The 19,204-nt window shown below is 47.6% G+C and overlaps 2 protein-coding genes across 5 annotated transcripts in view; one reads left to right on the plus strand and one right to left on the minus strand.

The window, feature by feature from the left end:
- The window catches only part of SMC6 (structural maintenance of chromosomes 6), a 76,482-nt gene extending 72,215 nt beyond the window's left edge, over nucleotides 1-4,267 (plus strand). The window contains exons 27-29 of one of the 4 annotated variants that reach the window (XR_004485937.2): nucleotides 999-1,092; nucleotides 1,831-3,699; nucleotides 3,938-4,267. Coding sequence is in view for 1 of the 4 variants with exons in the window: in XM_033437411.2 (XP_033293302.1) it covers nucleotides 999-1,041 (43 nt within the window). In the remaining 3 variants the exon portion in view is untranslated. Of the gene's footprint in view, nucleotides 1-998; nucleotides 1,212-1,830; nucleotides 3,700-3,937 lie in introns of those variants that run through there. The other 3 variants (XR_007470758.1, XR_004485939.2, XM_033437411.2) reach the window with 3 other exon arrangements.
- Nucleotides 4,268-5,689: 1,422 nt separating this feature from the next.
- VSNL1 (visinin like 1) overlaps nucleotides 5,690-19,204 on the minus strand; it is a 97,355-nt gene continuing 83,840 nt past the window's right edge. The window contains exons 3-4 of the mRNA XM_004274864.3: nucleotides 11,154-11,369; nucleotides 5,690-6,675 (exon numbers count right to left, since the gene is read on the minus strand). Of these exons, the coding sequence (XP_004274912.1) occupies nucleotides 6,478-6,675; nucleotides 11,154-11,369 (414 nt within the window). The 3' untranslated portion in view covers nucleotides 5,690-6,477. The remainder of the gene's footprint in view (nucleotides 6,676-11,153; nucleotides 11,370-19,204) is intronic.

The raw sequence follows: 19,204 nt of genomic DNA on the forward strand, positions 1-19,204 counted from the left end.
GCAGATTGGGACGGTAGTTTTAATTATTGTGTTTCATCACATTTAAGATGCTCTCTGTTAAGGCACGTTCTCGGAGCTTTACTAAAGCACTGCCAGTCCTGACACGGTGCCTTTCTCTGAGTCCCTTAACCATCATCCACCCTACTAAGTGTCCAGCCTGTGTCGGAACCGGGTTATGACCCACTGGTGCGTCCTGACCTGCAGCGTGATTGCTTGCTTGCTGTAAAGTCCCGCAGTTTGCAGTCCAAAGCGTCTCAAGCTCTGGCTCAGCCGAGAGAGGACACAGGCCAGAGGGTCTGTGCAGACCAGGCTGAGGAGAGGGCTGGGGAAATCGGGGCAGAGGACAGCTCCCTTATAAGACACACCCTGATTTTAGAGTTGTTCAAAAGTGTGCTCCTTAGAATGATAAAATATAGCCTGTTGTAAGCAATGGTATTTATGAACTTTTTTTAAAAGAAAACATGAGTAGAACTCCTGCTTGCATTCTCTATGTTTGATACTAGGATTAGTGCTAACCTTTTTAGAAAGACGTGGATACCAACAAGAAGAATTCCCTATATTGCTAGCAATAAATATTTGTGAAATTGAAAGGAAGTATTTTAAGAAAAAGACAGTATTTTAAAAGCAGCGACACTTCTGTAGTTACTGAGAAAAACTGGATTTTGTTTTTGGTGAGGGGAGAGAGTCTAATTTAATCTTAAATTGAGATCCATTGGTAAATGAGAAGTCCAGAAACTGTGCTTTTCTAATCTAAGAATTTACAGAGAGAGAAAATGTGTGCCGCATGTTTTAAACACCCTCCACTAACAATACAAAGTCTGATTTTTTTAAAGGTACATTTATAATTCATTTGTATCAAAACTATTTTAACATACATGTGCTTTTTAAAATAAAAAAAATGAAGTAGAATATACCAAATGCATACACTTTTATTCGCTAAACAATTTCAGTGTCTGAAATTTTGTGGTAGTTTTTTGATGTTGTGCTTCTTAATACAGAATGGGAAGTAGAATCCTCAGGTATCCAGGCATCTCTTGTTGAGTTGAAGATTATTCATTGCTTTGGCCTCACAAAGTTTGGGTTTCAACTATCGTAAGTGAAAATATTTTCAATTAATATTCTAATTAATGGTAATATTAATTAGAATAAAAAGAAATTGCTTTTTTGAAATATGTGTAACTTCTAAAAATAAAACTTTAAATTTACCTGTAGTTAAAGTCATCCTTTTGTGAATTGGGGAAGATACTATAATTGACAGAATCAAGCCTCTTCATGAATAGTGACTTGAACACTTCATAGAGATGACTCTTCCACCCCTGGTTTTATCAGCAGGGCAGGAATGACTGAACTGAGTCGTGAAATCCTGGGGAAGAAATGCTTCCTTGGACCTTTAAATCCTACCTTTTCATAACTTTGGGTTAGACATGATTAAAATCGTTCTTAAAAATGACAAATGTGGGGCTTCCCTGGTGGTGCAGTGGTTGAGAGTCCACCTGCCGATGCAGGACGGGTCCGTGTCCCGGTCTGGGAAGATCCCACATGCCGCGGAGCGGCTGGGCCCCTGAGCCATGGCCGCTGAGCCTGCGCGTCCGGAGCCTGTGCTCCGCAAGGGGAGAGGCCACGACAGTGAGAGACCCGTGTACCACACACACACAAAAAAAAAAGGCACCAGGGAATGGGAGGAAGGGAGAAGGGAAAATTTGGAAAATACTTCAGAAGAATGCAATCCCTGAATCTGTAGTGTCGATGAGCAGTATGAGTAACAATATTACTTAAATGTTGTTTTATTAAAACTAATCACATTTGTCTTTTTTTTTTTCATTTTCAAAGAATCTCTCTGGCTGCTGTGTGAATAGGTTAGGATTAGAGTTGGGCAAACATGGAAAGAGCGAGCAATCTGGAGGCTTTTGCAGTGATCCAGGTCAGAGGTCATGGAGACTTGGACCAGAGTGGTCGAGATAGAAGTGTTCAGATTCGAAGTCCAGAGGCAGTGAGACTTGCTGATGAGAATACAGTTGACCCTTGAACAACACAGAGGTGTGGAGCAGTCAGAAATTCGAGTTTAATTTATAGTTGGCCCTCCATACACACGGTTCCTCCTGTCCCCCTTGTGCATCTGTGGATGGGGTAGCACTGTAATACTTACTATTGAAAAAAATCCGCCTATAAGTGCACCCGCACAGTTTGAATCTGTACTGTTCAAGGGTCAGCTGCACTGCGGAGCTGTGAGAGGAATGGGGCCTGGGGTCTGGGGCCTGGGGCCTGGGGTCTGGGGCCTGAAAAACCGCACGAGTGGTGGTGTCATTCCCAGAGCTAGGGAAGATGCGGGGCGGCTGTGGAGGAGAGCGATGGACGGCTGGTGGGGAGACGTACAGCAGCTCTGATCTGAGCAGGCAGCATTTGAGACAACCATTTAGTTAATCGGGTATTTGATGGGTAAGTTTACGTTGGTAAATGTAAGAACCTGCGAAACAGTAACATAAGGTAAGAGTCTAGAGATCTATATTTCGCCTGCAAAATGCTGGGAAGAACCCAAATTGCATGCCCAAAATATTTGGGAAACTGAATCGCTTACACAAAAGGACCTAAGGGAACAGTGTGTCATTTTATTTAGAAGCTCTAGTTGACTGTCATTTTCTCACTAAACCCCTACACACCTGGTGCGGTAAGGCTCTCTGAAGACGTCTATTTAAGCGTGTGTTTTACTTCCTGACATGGTTTCCAACGGTGTGGAGGAAATCAGCATCTGGCCTCTTTAAGAAAGTGGTTCATGTTATTCATCTAGAGACCGTGACCCTGAATGAGGGAACTACAGGGAAAAGGAAGCTTTAAAGCAATATGATTCCCCTTTAAAAACAGTTTAGAGTTATTTAAGAAATAAAAAAGAGGAAATATGGAAACTGTCTTCTAAACACAGAAAGAGTTCAGGTTAGAATAAAAGTAAGACATTTGGGGGCATTTTCCTTTCAGAACAGCAGCAGGAGTTAAAGAGACCAAAATAGTAGCTGAGTATAAGCTGGAACTGATAGAACCCAGGCCCACTTGAATGATGAGAGGATGCCCACAGCTGGTCCTCTCTGAAGGGACCACAGGCTGGGAGGGACACTGTGGTTCTTGAGGATGCCCGTTGCTGAGGGTGTGTGTGGGTGTGGTTTAAACGGAACTCAGTTACAGAAGTTGTGTTAAACACACCCTTCAGTTCATGGCTCACCTTCCTCTCTGGTTGCCTCAGAGCAGGTGAATGCATTTTGTATGTGGAAGAGATGTGAATTGTGGCTACAGGGCAGACTGTGGCTGATTGTTTTCCAGAGAGGGTGGAAACATCTCTCCTGTTCTTCTAGAAACTTGTAACCTATCAAGACATAGAGTTTAATTTCCTTCTTGACTATGAATAGGTTTGTGACTGTGTTGTAACCAATAGAATGATGGAGAAGTGTTACTTCATGACTATTGAGGCTATAGGGCAGGAAAGAATATGAAACTTCCAGTTTCTTAGCAGGAATACTTGTGCTGGAGACCTGAACCATCAGGCAAGTAGTATGACTGCTCTGAGGCCTCCATGCTGCGAGGAAGAACAAACTAGCCCATGTGGAAAAGCCCTGAGGCCCTCTCAACTCTCAGCTGCTCCAGGCACCTGTTGCAGCTCAAGCTTCCATGTGACTGCAACTGCACGAGACACCCCCAGCTAGAATCATCCAGGTGAAGCTTCTCGAATTCCCGACCCACAGAAGCCATGAGGAATAATAAAATGACTGCTTCTACTTTAAGCCATCACATTTTGGGGATAAGATGTTACGATGCACACCCTGGAAACAATTCTAGTGTGATATTTGCTTTTATTTTATGTGCCTTTTGTGTACTTTTGTGAGAATGTCTTTTTCATTTATATATATTATATGGTGCAATAGATTTTATTGTTTCTTTTTTCCCCTTTCAGCCTTGTAAAAACATGTGCTCGTTGCTGTGCCTACATCAGTTTCCAGCTGGAGCCTAGTATGCCTCAGGGTGCACGCACCACGTCTTACCTAGTCCTCTAGTCATGAGCCACTAGGTTGCCTCCAGCCCCCACTCCAGAAACAGAGCTGTCACGGACATCCTGGGACAAGTCCCCATACATCCTCCTGTGAGAGCTTCTTGGGGCAACAAACCCAGGAGTGGAAATGCTGGGTCAGAGGACATATGTACACTTACTCTAACCAATACTGCTGGACTGCTGTCAGGACCCTGCCCCAGTCGACACTAGCGGAGCAGAGAGAACTAAAACAAGCACAAAACGTTTGTTTGCTGGCCCAATTTCTACATTTTATTTACTTATTTACCAGTGAGTCTGCTGAAGGCTTTGTTTTCCATAAGCGCCCCAAGTACCCATGTGGCTCATTTCCTTCACTTGGGTCTTCCATTAGTGTCACCTAAACAGCCTATAGGAAGTGGCCACTGCTGCATCCCATCACTCTCCCTCCTTCTTTATTTGCTATGCTTTTCTTCATAGTTCTTACAGTTAGACATTTGTGTGTGTGTGTGTGTGTGTGTGTGTGTGTGTGTTTATCGTTTATTGTCTGTCTCCTCCCATACGAATAGTGTTGGGTGCACAGAGGGTGATCAGTGAAAATTTGCTATGAATTCATCGCCTGTAGCTTGACTTAACCAAGTGCCTTTCCAAGGAATCTCCCCAGCTCCTCAACCCACCCCCCCCTCAGCCAGAGGAGAGCACATTGGGAGGCACAGAACGTCTCTCCCTGCCTCTACTTTGGACTCACCAAACACAGGGGTTAATGGCACCAGGACATCCTATTAGCACTTGGGACTGTTCTCTCTGGGGACGGAAGTTTGTTTCTGTTGGGGTTTCGGGTACTGTCGTTGCCCTGAATGTTTGTGGGGAGGTTTGCTGGCTCCCAGTTTCTTGCTGAATGGATGAATGGAATCATCAGGCCCTGGTCTGTGGTCTCATCTAATGCTCCTAAGACAGACAAAGGAGGAGTATTTAGAAAAAAAGGCGCTCCATAAAAAGAGTAATTTAGCACTGTACTGTCTGATACAATAACTACTGGCTACACGTGGCAAATTAAATTTAAATTAAGATAAAATGAAAAATGCAGTCCCTCAGTCACACTAGCTGAACTGGAAGTGCTCAAAGTTCACATGTAGCCAGTGTAGGTACAGATGTTTCCATCATCCTAGAAAGTTCTACTGGACAGCACTGTAGAAAGAAACGGTCTCATTCAGGCTTGTTCTGAAAACGCAGGCCCGCCTTTAGACTTCCTGATGGAATCTCTCTGCCTTCCTTCCTCCAGCTTAAAAGGGTCAGGATTTTGTTCCACCGTTAAAACGAGTACACTTTTGATTTGGAAAGACAGCCTTTTGGAGGACGCTTCTCAGTCAGCTAAATGTGTCCTCCACGTAGTTGTGTCAAACATAGCGCGTGGTAAGCACCACAGTCACACTGAGAAAACATTTACTGTCATATAGTGAGCATTTTTTGAGAATAAGTTTTATGTTTTATTTAAACTTTACACGCCGTATTAACTGTCCCTCTTTTGAGGGCCAGGATGAAGCATTGGGAAGTTGTCACTAAGTCTTTGAATTCCCAAGTTGTGTGTTCAAAGGTAAATTTAGTAAGTTGTTGCTATTGACCCTTGACAATTATGAACATCTGTTTCAAATTTAAAATTCTGCGATAAGAACTGAGGGAAAAAGTCAAATGTTATAAATTTATTTGGGACATCTATTGCCACCTCTTTGGAAGCCTTTGAAAATTCAAGCAAAATCAATACACATACATCTTTTTTTTTACTTTCAATAAATAATATCTTTGAGTATATGTATATATAGATAGATAGATTTAATTAATGAGTCATTTAGCAGTGTTTTTAAGTTTTATACTGCATTAATTCCAACACAGCTCTTTCCAGATTGATAGGATGCAAATGAGGTAAGAATTAAGGCAAACCTAAACGGCATGCAAATTTCGTACATTTATATTCACTGATAATACAAGCTCTTGTGTGTGGACCACACAGAGGAGTCAAGGGCCCCTCTGTGTGCCTGTCCAGTGCTATTTTACAGGAGAATGGTGACACAGCTTATAATTCAGTTACATTACCGTGAGGGTTTCAGTGCTACTAACATTATGTAATCAAGGAGACACGAGCATTAGCAAAACATGAACAAGAAATCATACAACTCTTTGCAGCACACTTCTGCCCAGGCTTTGGAGGAGGAAGGTTTTTCTTTTAATGAAATGATATCACACATATCACATTGTGGCAGGTTGTTTGTTTTATAATATATGCTTTTAAAATTCATTAGCAAATGACATTCTCATGCACACAAGTGTTTCAAACACAAGAAGCAAGTCCATTTATAGGTAGTCCAAGCAATATTTGTGTGTGTGTGTGTGTATGTGTGTGTGTGTGTGTTAATAGCTGCAGACTGAATGGAACATTGAGACTTTTGTGCAGTCCATAGTGTTATCTCTGCTCATTTCTGAATGTCGCACTGCAGAAGTAATACGATGGAAGGGTCGCTCTTTGCAGCTTCTTTGAATTCATCCAGTGTAATCTGGTCGTCTTTGTTCTTATCCATCTTGCTGAAAATCTTGTCTACTCGCTGCTCAGGCGTGAGCCCATCCTCATTCATTTTCATCATGATCACGGTGCCCACCATTTTATAGATAGCCTTGGGAAAACAGGAAACAGACCATAAAGTTCTCCTATGATAGGGTAAAGAATCTAAATTTACTTCAAAGGACTCCTTAAATGGTTTTAAGTAAGATAGTGGTGTAATCAAACCTGTGTGAGTCTCATGACCAACTGGACAGAGAAGAATTTCATGTGATTCCCAGGTTTCTGACTGGAGGAAGTGATTAGGAAGGGCAGTGGTGAGATCAAGAATAATGGATTAGGAACAGGTTCAGGAAGGAAAACGATGAGCTCAGTTTTTGTGTGTTTTTTTGCGGTACGCGGGCCTCTCACTGCGGTGGCCTCTCCCATTGCGGAGCACGGGCTCCAGACACGCAGGCTCAGCGGCCATGGCTCACGGGCCCAGCCGCTCCGCGGCATGTGGGATCTTCCCGGACCGGGGCACGAACCCGTGTCCCCTGCATCGGCAGGCGGACTCTCAACCACTGCGCCACCAGGGAAGCCCCGAGCTCAGTTTTAAACATTCTGAGTTTGAGGTCAGATGAGAGGCAACAAGCTCTACTCCTTGGAGATTTAGGAAAAGGTGAAGTGTGGTCCCAATTTACAAGCTTTTAAGAAAGGAAGCAAGGTGGACCAGTAAAATTTAGCCCTGAAAGAAGTTAGTTTAGGGGGATCTGTGAATCAGGGACTCTGTTCATAAGTCAAAGAACAGAGTAGGAAGATTCCATTTTCCAGTTCAATTAATTGTGCACAATTAATTCTCAAAATGGGAATTAAATGTAGAAATGAGTTTCTTTCTTAGGAAAGTGCCTTAAAAAAATAAATGCTCATCTCCACAAAGACTTGCAGGGGAATATTCACAGCAGCTTTTTAAATAATGGCCCAAAAGTGAAAACAGCACAAATGCTCATCAACTGCTAAACAGATAAACAAAATATGACATATCTGTAAAACTGAATACTATTTTAGCAACAAAAAGGAATGAAATACTGATACATGCTATAGCATAGATAAACCTCAAAAAGAAAAAAAAGCCAGATATAAAAGGCCAAACATATATTGTACGATTCTATTTATATGAAATGTCCGGAAAGACAAATCCATAGAGACAAAGTAGAAGGGTAGTTTCCAGAGTCTGGGGGTACCAACAGGCATGAGGGACCTTATTGAGAGAATTAAAATGTTCTAAAATTGGATTACAGTGATGGCTGCATACTTCGGTAAGTTTACTAAAAATCACTGAATTGTAAAGCTAAAATGGGTGAAGTTATGGCCTGTTAATTATAACTCAATAAAGTTTTAAAGAATGCCAGTTAGAAAGAGTAAACCATAACAAGAGTTTCATTGAGCAAGTAAGATGTCTATTGAGATAAAATATATTTTGTTTGCTCATTTTTGTAATTAGTGTGTTGATTTATGGTAGAAAAATATCTAGGACATTTGACTTTAAAAGAAGCAGACTATTAGGACTTCCCTGGTGGTCCAATGGTTAAGACTCTGTGCTCCCAATGCAGGGGGCACAGGTTTGATCCCTGGTTGGGGAACTAAGATCCCGCGTGCAGCATGGTGCCACCCAAAAAAAAAAAAAGAAAGAAAGAATCAGACTATTGAAATTTCATTTGAGGGACAATTGGTAGAGGGGGTCCTGATTAACCTAGAAGCCTGAGTGGTATGTGAGGGAAAAGCAGACATGCCTGGACTTTAAAAAAGAGACAGATGGGTCATCCGCATGCAAGCTGCTACTCTCACTCTGTCCTCTGAAGGGTGAAATGAAAAGGGCTTAAAGGAGCAATGGGTAGGAAGGCTGTTAGCACGACAAATGCACCATTGATGAAGACACGGCAAAAAGAAATGTAAACCCACAAAGTCCACCCTGGACCACATCTAACAGCTCTGAACATGGCCAGTTCTCATTTATCGTCTCCAAGATGCAGCCCTGCATTGGGATCATGAACATGACAACCAGGAAATGACGTGGCAGATGCAGACTCACACTTCACACCAACCTAGGCCAAGGGCATGTCAGGGTCAGAACTAAATATGAACGTGTTCCCTGACAAATGTAAGGAATTCCCGTAGGCGCATATGCTTCATGGGGTACTCTGGCATGCAACGAAATATGTAGCACTGTCTTCTCTGAAAAAAGGATGTGTTATCACAGGTGCTTTCCCAGGAAGAAATAACTGTCTCAGGTACTCTTATTCAACCAAAACTTGCGGACCCATTAGGCCTGTGCCCAACACTCCAGGGCAGATGCACTGTCCTTCATTGGGGTTACGTGGCCCTTGTTGGTCTCTCCTCGCACTGACCCTCCCCCATCACAGCACCTGCCTCACTCTGCTGTCATTGTCTGTGTGGACACAGGCCCTTGGGTCAGTGAGCTCCTCCAGGGTGGGCACTTGTGTCTCTTCACGTCTGTCTCCCCTCCACCTTGCAGGAGGTCGGCACCTGCAGAAAAGCTGACTACAGGCTACAGGAGCCTAGAGGGTGGTGGGCAACTCTGGGGTGAAGTGGGCCAAGAAGACTTCTTGGACGTGGCAAGATAACCTAGACCTTGAAGTGTGAGAGGATTTGGATGGGCCCAGAGCCCTGAAGGACATTCCAGGGGAAAAGCATGGTAGAAGCAAAAGTGGCCAGCTGTGCGTGTGCAAGAGTGAGGGGCCCTGGATGGACGGTGAGGCCAGAGAAGACGTGCAGGCAAACAGACGTTGGCCGGACCAGCTGTCAGAGATCTGTGTGCCTGTGCCTGACACAGAGGACCTGCTCTGTAAGCCTTTTGATCAAATGAATGAGCAACTCCTGAAGCGCAGAGATGCTGTAAAGACTGTATCAGTTATTGATACCTTGGTTCTGGAAACGTAGCTCAGCAAAAAGGAACCTAGAGGCCAGAAGTTGGTGAAAATACCGGAGGTGGAGAAGGGGAGCCACACGCAGAGGGAACATGAAGGTGACACGGCTGATTAGAAGGAAAGAAGCTGAGAGTTGAGGCGGATGGTATTTCCAAGGGAGACAGAGCCTCGAGCGCTAACTGCCAGTTACTGAGCATTTCCTACATGAGAGGAAGTGTGCCACGTGCTGAATCGTGACCACAGACTTGGGGCGTGGGTTTTATTACTTTTATTTTTTCACGAGGACACTGAGGCTCTGGTGCCCTCGAAGCCCTGTAGTCGGGAAAGCAGCAACGCCAGGCCTGACCCTTGCTGCTGCTGGGTTTTCCAGTTGACTTGGGAAGGTAAGTGGGTACCAAAGGGAGAAAAGGGACTAAAGATGCCAAGGGAGGGTGGGTAAGTGGAAGGCAAGGCTCCAGAGGCCACAGGAGGAGCAAACTGCGCTAGGGAGCCACCCCAGGGGAGGAGAGTGAGTGTAGCATGGTGGTCATCTGGGGATTTGGTCACTTGGGTTTTGGCTACTGTTTCTTCCCATCAGCCCCCAGTTTTCATGTGGGGATCCACCCTCCCCGATCTCAGCTCTGTGGTCTGGACGGGGCCTCACGCCAGCTCCAGGATGGGATACTTGGCTTTGGCCTGCGGCAAGTGGTGCATTTCCCCCCTTGGGTCACACTGGTCGGTGCAGAGGTGGACACACACGCTAAGACAGTCAGTCAGTGAAAAGGCACTGATTCATTCATCAGTAATTGAGTGCCCACCAGGCTCCAGGACTGTTCTAGGTTCTAGGGATACAGCAGCGAGTGAGGAGAGTCCTCTCTTGACAGTGCTTGCGTTATACCATGTGAGGTTATTTGGGGCAGTGATAAACGCTGTGACAAAAAATCATGATGGTAAGAGGTTAGATGGCCCTGGGGTGGGGCACGGGCACTCTTCGGGGAGGGGAACGCAGGGAGGAAGGCCTGCCGGGAGATGAGATGAGGGCACAACCCTGAGTGGAGTGAGAGGCCCGGGGAAGGGCCCTGGGCAGAGAGAGAGGACATCAAGGCCCTCACGTGAGGCTGTGTTCTGGGAAAACCAGGAAAGCCCAGGCATCTTGAGCACGGTGTGTAGGGAGGAGTGTGGAAGATTAAGGTCAGGGCAGTGGGCAGGGGGTCCTGGGACGTCTGCACAGGCAACTGAGAAAGATGCCTGTTCCCATGGAATGATGGGAACCTGGGGGCCGCGGGCAGGATCTTGTGCCATTGAGGAATGGGCACTGGAGGGAGCTGGTCTGAGTCAGAGGGCAGCGTCCAGAAGGGCAGAGCTAACACAAGGGCTGGAGAAACTGAGTCCTGATACCATCCTTTGCACCCACTAGGTTTACGTTTATGGGAGATGTCACACTGTGAGCATGGCTGAAATGGCGATTGACAGCCAGGACCCAGCAGCTTGGACCTGTGACATTTCCCAGCGCCTCGACGGAGCAAGGGAACAGGGACGGAGAAGTCAAGGCCTGGCAGGGCTCCTGGATGGGGGGTGGAAGGGAGCTGCCGTAGGGCTGTGCCCCAGGGAGCCTCTTCCCAGGGGTCTGCCTGCCATGCCCACAGCAGCCCCGGTCCTGACCACACCCCAGGGGCCGCTGCCTCACCTCAATGATCTCCAGCATCTCCACGCGGGTGATCTTGCCGTCGCCATCCAGGTCGTACATGTTGAAGGCCCAGTTCAGCTTCTGCTCAAAGCTGCCCCTGGAGGTGATGGACAGGGCGCAGATGAACTCTCGGAAATCGATGGTGCCGTCTCCGTTCTTGTCGAAGGTTCGGAAGGCGTGCTGGGCGAACTTGGAGGCGTCTCCATACGGGAAGAACTACAGAGCAAAACACCCAAGGTCAGGTGTCGGGAGGGGACGAATCACAGGCGCCCGAGTCAAAGACCACCGCTCGCTGGCTTTCTGCTCACCGCCCAGGCTCTCCCAGCCGCCCGGACAGGGTTTGGCCCAGCGCTCAAGGCCAAGGGCTGGCCCAGGGAGCCCATTTGCCCCGGATGTCCTCACTCCCAGGCCCCTCGCTCTGTCCTGTGGGTGAGGCTGGGGACACTTCTGGGTTGGCGGGGCTTGGATTGGGGCCGCTAGGATTCCACATCTGCGGCTTCGGAGCCGACTTCTCTCCCGCAGGGGGTGGTGCTACCTGGATTTCCACGTGCCTCCGGGTGTGACAATCCAGGTCCACCGTGCGCGGGGCCCGAGCGACACGACCTCGACCTCCGGCCAGCGGCTCCCCCGTCCCCAGACCTCAACGGTCTCCCTGGGTGAGGGTCCGGGGTTTGCCTCCTTCTTACAGGCACTTTTTTTTTTTGGCAGATCATTTAAGAGCCACTAAAAATAGAACATGAGTGGGCTTATTTCTGAGAAGCATAAAGAGGTGACTTCTCAGAGCCGATGGGGAACTGTAGGAGACCGAGGATGGGCACAGGAAGGGGAGTGGGGGACAGATCCCACAGGTGGTGAGAACACAGAGCCCGAGGCCGTGGCCCCGGCCCTAGACGTGCGTCTGGGCCGGTGACACACAGCGGGGATCCCGGTCTGATACCTGACCTTCTGCCCCAGCAAAGCTAAAGGACATTTTCCAGGTGGAGCACAGGAAACCAGAGAATAACCCTCACCCCATCCCCAAAACCAAACCAAAGCACACCACGTGGTGTTTTAAAGCAGAGAAGGTGTGTATTGTTTTTGGACGAATAAATCCCGCAAATACAAAATCCAAAGCAGATTCCTGAGGGTGCCACTGGTGCTTCTGTTCCTGCGTAGGTGTTGCCACTTGCTAAGCGGGCCTGGCTGGCCACACACAGACGGCCAGCATCGTGCCCCCTCTGGGCTGTGTCCTCGTTCTCGCTGTACATCCTGACCTGGGGCTTGCTGAGCTCGGCTGCCCACTCCTCCTACATTGAGAAGCACACCGGACAACAGAAAATTTCCCTCCAGAAGCAAAATAAACATTTCATGTCAGGAGCCAATACAGGCGGGCCAAGGACAAGGCAAGTGTTCCGGGGAGGAGCTGACGTCGGCTTGTATTTCAGTAGCTCCCACTTCCAGATGCCAGGATCTGTTCTGCCTGCTGTTGCTGCGGGAGAAACCACCCCAGAACTTAGTGGCTTGAAACTGCATGAATCATTTTATTAATCTCAGAAAGTAAAAGTCTGACAGTCTCTTCTAATCAAAGAACTTATTCTGTGACTACGGGCTTCACGTACTCTGAACTGTCCTTTCCTCGTAACTCTTAGGACACCAAATGTGTGTGGGTTTTTTAGGTTTGTTTTATCTTTTTCCCCTCACAACAACCAATTTTCCAACTGGCCGGACACCAGTTGGGTGTCCTACAGTTCAATTCAATTCTGACCCTGCTGGAGTTACGGCAGACCCCAGAGGGTAAGGGTTCAGTCCCACAAGACTGTGCCCACCTTCAACAGCAGTCACAAGTCCCAGGTTGCCACCTGTTCCTCTGAGAGGCCTGCTGCGAAGTTGGAGGATTCCCACAGTCCCTCCTCAGATTGGATAATTGGCTAGAACGACTCCTTATTTACTACTAAATTCAGGAAGGCACTTTATTTACTACTACCAGTTTGTTATACGGTTACAACCCAACGGAGGAGATGCACAGAGCAAGGTGTGGGCATGAGGGTGTGTGGAGCTTCCGTGCCCTCTCTGGTTGCACCGCCCTCCCAGCCCTTGGATGCGTTCACCAGCCTGGAAGCTCCCCCAGCCCCGTAGTTTGAGGGTTTTTATTGCAGTTTCATTATGTAGGCATAATTGATTCAATCATTGGCCAGTGGTGATTGAACTCAATCTCCAGACCCTTTCTCCTCCCCGGAGGTCGGGGCTGGAGCTCAAAGTTCCAATTCTCTAATCTGCCGTCGTCTTTCTGGGACCAGACCCCCTCCCAACCCTGCCCCAGTCCTGAAGCTAGGGGTCCTCCAGCCACCAGTTATCTCATTAACATACAAAAGACACTGTTATCACTCCAGAGATTCCAGAGTCTTAGAAGCTTTTGTGTCAGGAACGGGGGGGGGGGGGGGGGGGGCGGGTGGGGGGGGTGGTGTAAGGCCAAATATGTATTTCTTATTCTCTCTCAGTATCATATGTGCCCTGCGCGTGAGTGGTCTTCACCTCTCTCTAGGGGTGCGCTGTTTGCTGCTGTGTCACCTGCTTCACGTTCAGTGGTCTTGGGCAGAGCCGGTACCTGTGAAATAGCCCAAGAACAGAGCAGAGTGAGCCCCCTGGTGGATTCCCAAGTCTCCTTAGGGATGTTTATCCATCAGCCTTTCTACACGCAATGACATGAGGCCACTGGGTATAATTTTTCTCCATCCATGTAGGTGTCTGGCGATGTAATCCTTTACCCATCTCCTACCTCACAGCAGACTTTTAAGTTAAGGGCTATCTGACAGTTTTATCTAAAAATAACTGGGCACCTTAGGTCAGTATATTAAAAATTAATTTAGATCAGGAAGGCCTTGAGAAAAAAATCGATTGTAAATTTTGAGCTATAAAAGTTACATTGTGCCTTGCCGAAGGTCCATTTACTGACTTTTATAGCCAACATGTTTACTTTGGAAGAACTGAGTGTGTGATCGAGAGCCCTCAGATACCTGGAGGGGTTATTTCCTTTAGAAAATTCATCCTATCATGTTCCGAGTACTTTAAGTTTTTCTAATCAGGGGAATGATCCTTCTTTTGATGAAATAATTCAACTCTGGACGGATCATCACAGAAAAATGAAGGCTTACTCCCTTCAATCTCTGTAGGAAGAAATCAGGGTCTTGAACTCATATTCACTTCTCTTGGAGGAAAATAGTGCCTGAGAAGTACAAGAATTTTGGGGGTATTGTTGCTTGTGGGGTGTTTTGTTTTATTTTTAAAATTCAATGTATTTTGCTTCAGCTCCTGCATTAAATATTGGTGTGGAAATAAGTTTTGGTGGTCTTAATAATCTAAACCTTTTAATATAATAGAAAAAAAGAATGGTGAGGTTGAAAATTTTTAATATATGTAATTATATATATTTCACTTACATCTTTGTAGTTCAGGCTGCTATAAAAAACTATCATAGACTGGGTAGCTAATAAACAACAGACATTTATTTCTTATAGTTCTGGAGGCTAGAAGTCCAAGATCAGGGTGCCAGCATGGTCGGGTACTGGTGAGGGCCCTCTTCTTCCTTGCAGACTGTCGGCTTCTTGCTGTGTCCTCACATGGTGCAAGGGGCAAGGGCACTCTGTGGCGTTTCTTTTATAAGGGCACTAATCTCATTCATGAGGGCTCCACCCTCATGATTCTAAGCACTTCCCAAAGGCCCTACCTCCTAATACCATCATTTTGGGTATTAAGTTTCAACATATGGATTTTGGGGACACACAAACATTCAGCCCATAGCAACTTATTTGAAAGAAAATTAATTTAGTTATGAAAATTTTCAGAAACTATATTAGATAATCTAACATAGCTAGTCTTCAAAAAATTTCCAGCCTCTCTTTTATGCCTATGTATACACACACACAGAGTTTCTCTACTTTTGGTCAAAAATGTTATATCAAGTGTATCCTATATTTCCATTAAAAGGAAAAGAAATCTTCATCTGGGAAGCAGCTGCAAATGGTCAATTAATGCCCGCTGATGTGAATCCAGGCCCCAAGCCAGGAACCCTTCTGACCCCAGAAGCTGTGTGGTATGGTTCCTGGAGAAATCCTTTGGGGTTTGGCACCTGTGGGGCAGCCTGTCCTCCTGAGGGTGTCCAAGAGAAGGCTCCTCTTTGAAGGGCAGGGTTTGGGAGTGGAGCAGCGTCTGCTCCAGGTTCTGGCCAGCAGAGCCCTAGGCTTAATTCTGGGGGTGTCAGGGAGCTGGCCAGTCCCCCAGGCTCCCTGGCTGGGGGTGATGGGTGGCTGGGCCAGTGCCCTGGAGGCAGTCTTCCCAGGACTCCCTACAGCCTGCTTTCTCAGGTCCTGTCCTTGCCCCTGTGCAGCCCACAGCTCTTTTGCTCTGACACTTGGGGGGCTCAGAGCCTAATAGCAGAAGGTGGGGTCAGAAAGTAGACCCTCTGTCCCGGGTGAATTTTGACCCTGCTGGTGAGACCCTGACCCCGAGACCACACAGTGATGTGTCCCCGTCCTACCACAGACACAATCCTGTGCTCTGGTTACGCTCTGAGGGAACGGGTTCTAGAGGCTGCTGGCCTCGGGTGGGACCAGGACCCAGCTACAAGGTGTAGCAGGATGTCCGTAGGAAAATGTCACCCTGGTGCTGAAAACCAACTCACAAGTGAATTTTAGGGGCCTGTCCTGTTTCTTTTTTTTTTCTTTTCCAAATTCTGCCTAAGTATAGGCATTTTCTTTCTTTTCTTTTTTTTAAATATTTATTTATTTATTTGGCTGTGTCAGGTCTTAGTTGTGGCACGCGGGATCTCCATTGCAGCATGAGGGATCTTTCATTGCAGCATGTGGGATCTTCACTGCGGCATGCGGGAACTTTCATTGCAGCATGTGGGCTCTCTAGTTGTGACTTAGTTGCGCCGGCTTAGTTGCCCCGCGGCATGTGGGATCTTAGTTCCCCGACCAGGGATTGAACCGGCGTCCCCTGCATTGGAAGGCGGATTCTTAACCACTGGACCACCAGGGGAGTCCCCCTGCCCTGTTTCTAACTGGGGCAGGATCGCCTGTTTGTGGAAGGCAGATGGAATTACCCGCGGATCATAAGTGCCCTGTGCTTTCCTGTCTCTGTCTTTGCCCACATGGTGCCCTTTGCCTGTCGGACCCTCGCCTACTGCTCAGTTCTATCTCCTCCCCATCATCTGAAGTGAAGCCCAGATGCCACCTCCTGCGGGGCCCTTCTCTGCAAACGCAGCCTGATGTCAACACCTCTCTCCTTGCATCCGAGTTATCTTTGTACATGCGGCTTTCCTCTGCTGGACCATACATTCCTTGCTTCGCTCAACTCCGTGTTCTCTGCACAATCTTTGTTAACCAAGTGAAAGAGCCTTTGCTTGCAGAAAACCGGCAAAGCCTGCAGTGGAAGGTTCCTCCGAAGATGAGAACCTTGGAAATGAGGACAAAGGAGTTGAGAAAAGGCCACCCCCGTGAGGTCTCCTGGTTCTGCCGTGCTCAAGCCCACATTCAGGCCAAGACTAGTAGAGAACAAGGAACCCACAGCCCTGCTGCCCCATCTCGAGAGAGGAAGTGGAACGAGGCTTTCTAGTTGGGCTCTAGGGACAGGGCTTCTCAGCAGATTTGCAGGGGAGGTCTGGCGTGGCAGAGGGCTGGTATGCATGCCGGCCTCCTCCTGCTGGCTGACAAGCAGGACAAGGGTGCCCTTGTCCCATGGCATTCCCTGGACTGACTTCTAGAAGTTTCTGAGATAATTCTGGGCTGCACATGTTTCTTTACTGTTGGCTCCCCCTCCCCAGGATGCCTGGAAATGAGGGCTGCCAGGTGTACCTGCCATCAGTCATGGGGAGCTGGGGCAAAGCAGGGCTGCACCCCTGCCTCCTCTTCCTGGAGGGGGTGGAGGGAGAGGTTTCCAGGACCCTCCACTCAGACTCTCAGCAGAACCCAGTCAGGTGGGCACAGCCTGACGGTGGGGGTCGTCTGCCTGCAGAGCTGGGTCACGGGCAAGCTCCCTGCGCCCACTCTGGCCCCGCTGAGGAAAGTGGCCTCAGAGTTCCCATGGACCGCCTCCTTCATCTCTCATTCAGTGAGTCCCCTGCAGCAAGGGCCCAGCGGTTCGAGACTTCCTCTGCTTCTCTCCACATCCCCTCTTCCCGCCCACTTTCCAGTGGAAGGATCCACAGAGGTAAGCCCTGCTGTCCCTTCTGCCTCGGCCAGAGCCCGCACGCCCCCCATTGATTCTGACCACAGTCTCCCAACTCCTCCCGCCTCTGGTCTCCTCCAGGTCCGATACCCAGGCCACACTGACCTTCCTGCAGTGTGGCTCTGACTGTGTCATTTCTCTTCACGTGAACACTCAGTGGAATCAAGTGCAAGCTCCTTTGCTTGCCATTCAGGGCTTCCATACCTGACCCGATGGTACGTGCCTTCAACATTGCACGTCCCGCTTCCCTCTGCTTTGAGCTCAGCCCTTGGAGGCTCTTTCGGCAGACGCTGAATTCAAACTTCTCACCTGCTGTATGTGTGGCGCTTCGTGATTGCCCCAACCTGCAGGCATGTCTCTCTTGTTTTGTTCCTCTGCTTTACGCCCCTGAGCCTCAGCTATCTTCCCAGGTGTCACCAAACCTGCTCTTTGCTGTCATACTTCATAAGCCTTCCCTCTCTCACCCATCTCACCTTGGCCCATCAAGAAATCCCACCTTTGCGGGCTTCCCTGGTGGCGCAGTGGTTGAGAATCTGCCTGCTAATGCAGGGGATACGGGTTCGAGCCCTGGTCTGGGAGGATCCCACATGCCACGGAGCAACTAGACCTGTGAGCCACAACTGCTGAGCCTGGGCGTCTGGAGCCTGTGCTCCGCAACAAGAGAGGCCGCAATAGCGAGAGGCCCGCGCACCGCGATGAAGAGTGGCCCCCGCTTGCCGCAATTAGAGAAAGCCCTCGCACAGAAACGAAGACCCAACACAGCCATAAACAAATAAACAGATAAATTTAAAAAGAATAACAACCCAAGCCAAGCTGTAGGATTTAAAAAGAAAGAAAGAAAGAAAGAAATCCCACCTTTGCTTTACGTCCAGCTCAAATGCTCCAACTCCATGCAACCTTCGTGGCTGGACGGAATCTCTCCCTCTGCTTGGTTTGTGTATCACTTATTTCTAGATGACTGTTTCCAAACCCTCTGCCTTAGACCATAGTAAGTTCTGGTCCTGCCTGTGTCCCTCCTGGCCTGTGAGTTCTGTGTGAACAGAGGCAGTTGGCTCATCTCTGCTGCCCCACAGCTCTTTGCCTGGAGCCTCTCAGGGAGAAGCTCCAGAAATTCCCGATGAGTACGAGGTCTGTGGTCTTGTGTTTGTCATTGTGTCTTTGTATTTGTTGTTGTGTCACTTCTTTTAGCAGCTCACTTTCATCTGTGAAATGGGAATGCTGTATTAACTAAACGCGTTCATGCTCCTGTGAGGGAAGAGAAGGGTTTTCACTACAGCTGAACGGTAATGAAACATAGTTTAAAAGTCCTCGTTACAGTGTCAACTCTCCCATCCCCAGAATTCTCTATCCCCCTTCACTGCTTTATTTTTCTCCAAAAAGCTGACTACCATAAACATATTTTAATTACTTATTTATTGTCTTTCTTTCTCCATGAGAAATGTAAACTCTATGAGAACAGAGAGCCCTGGCTGCTATGCTATTTTGTTCCCTGCCTAATCCACACACAGCAGGTACTCGATAATTACTTAGTGAATGAAGGAGTGAACTAATTTCTTTATGAGGCTGTCCCGTAATAGGGAAGAACAAATCTGACTCCATAGTGGATCTGTTTCTTTTACTTTAACTTTTGTATTCTATTGCTTTTGCTAAAAGTTAAGAATGTTGCCTATAGCCTGAAATATACAGAACACCCCTTCTCAAGGCTCTGACCTTTAAGGGTGTAACACTTTCCCATTCATATAAAGATAAAAAGTTGCAGAACAGAGAATAACATTTGTCTTCTTGGAAGTTTTCAGGAACATCACGACCTGACCTGACCTACCTGAACAGCTGCCAAAACAAAGGAT

This window comes from Orcinus orca, chromosome 13, assembly GCF_937001465.1.
Source record: "Orcinus orca chromosome 13, mOrcOrc1.1, whole genome shotgun sequence".
Lineage (NCBI taxonomy): Eukaryota > Metazoa > Chordata > Mammalia > Artiodactyla > Delphinidae > Orcinus > Orcinus orca.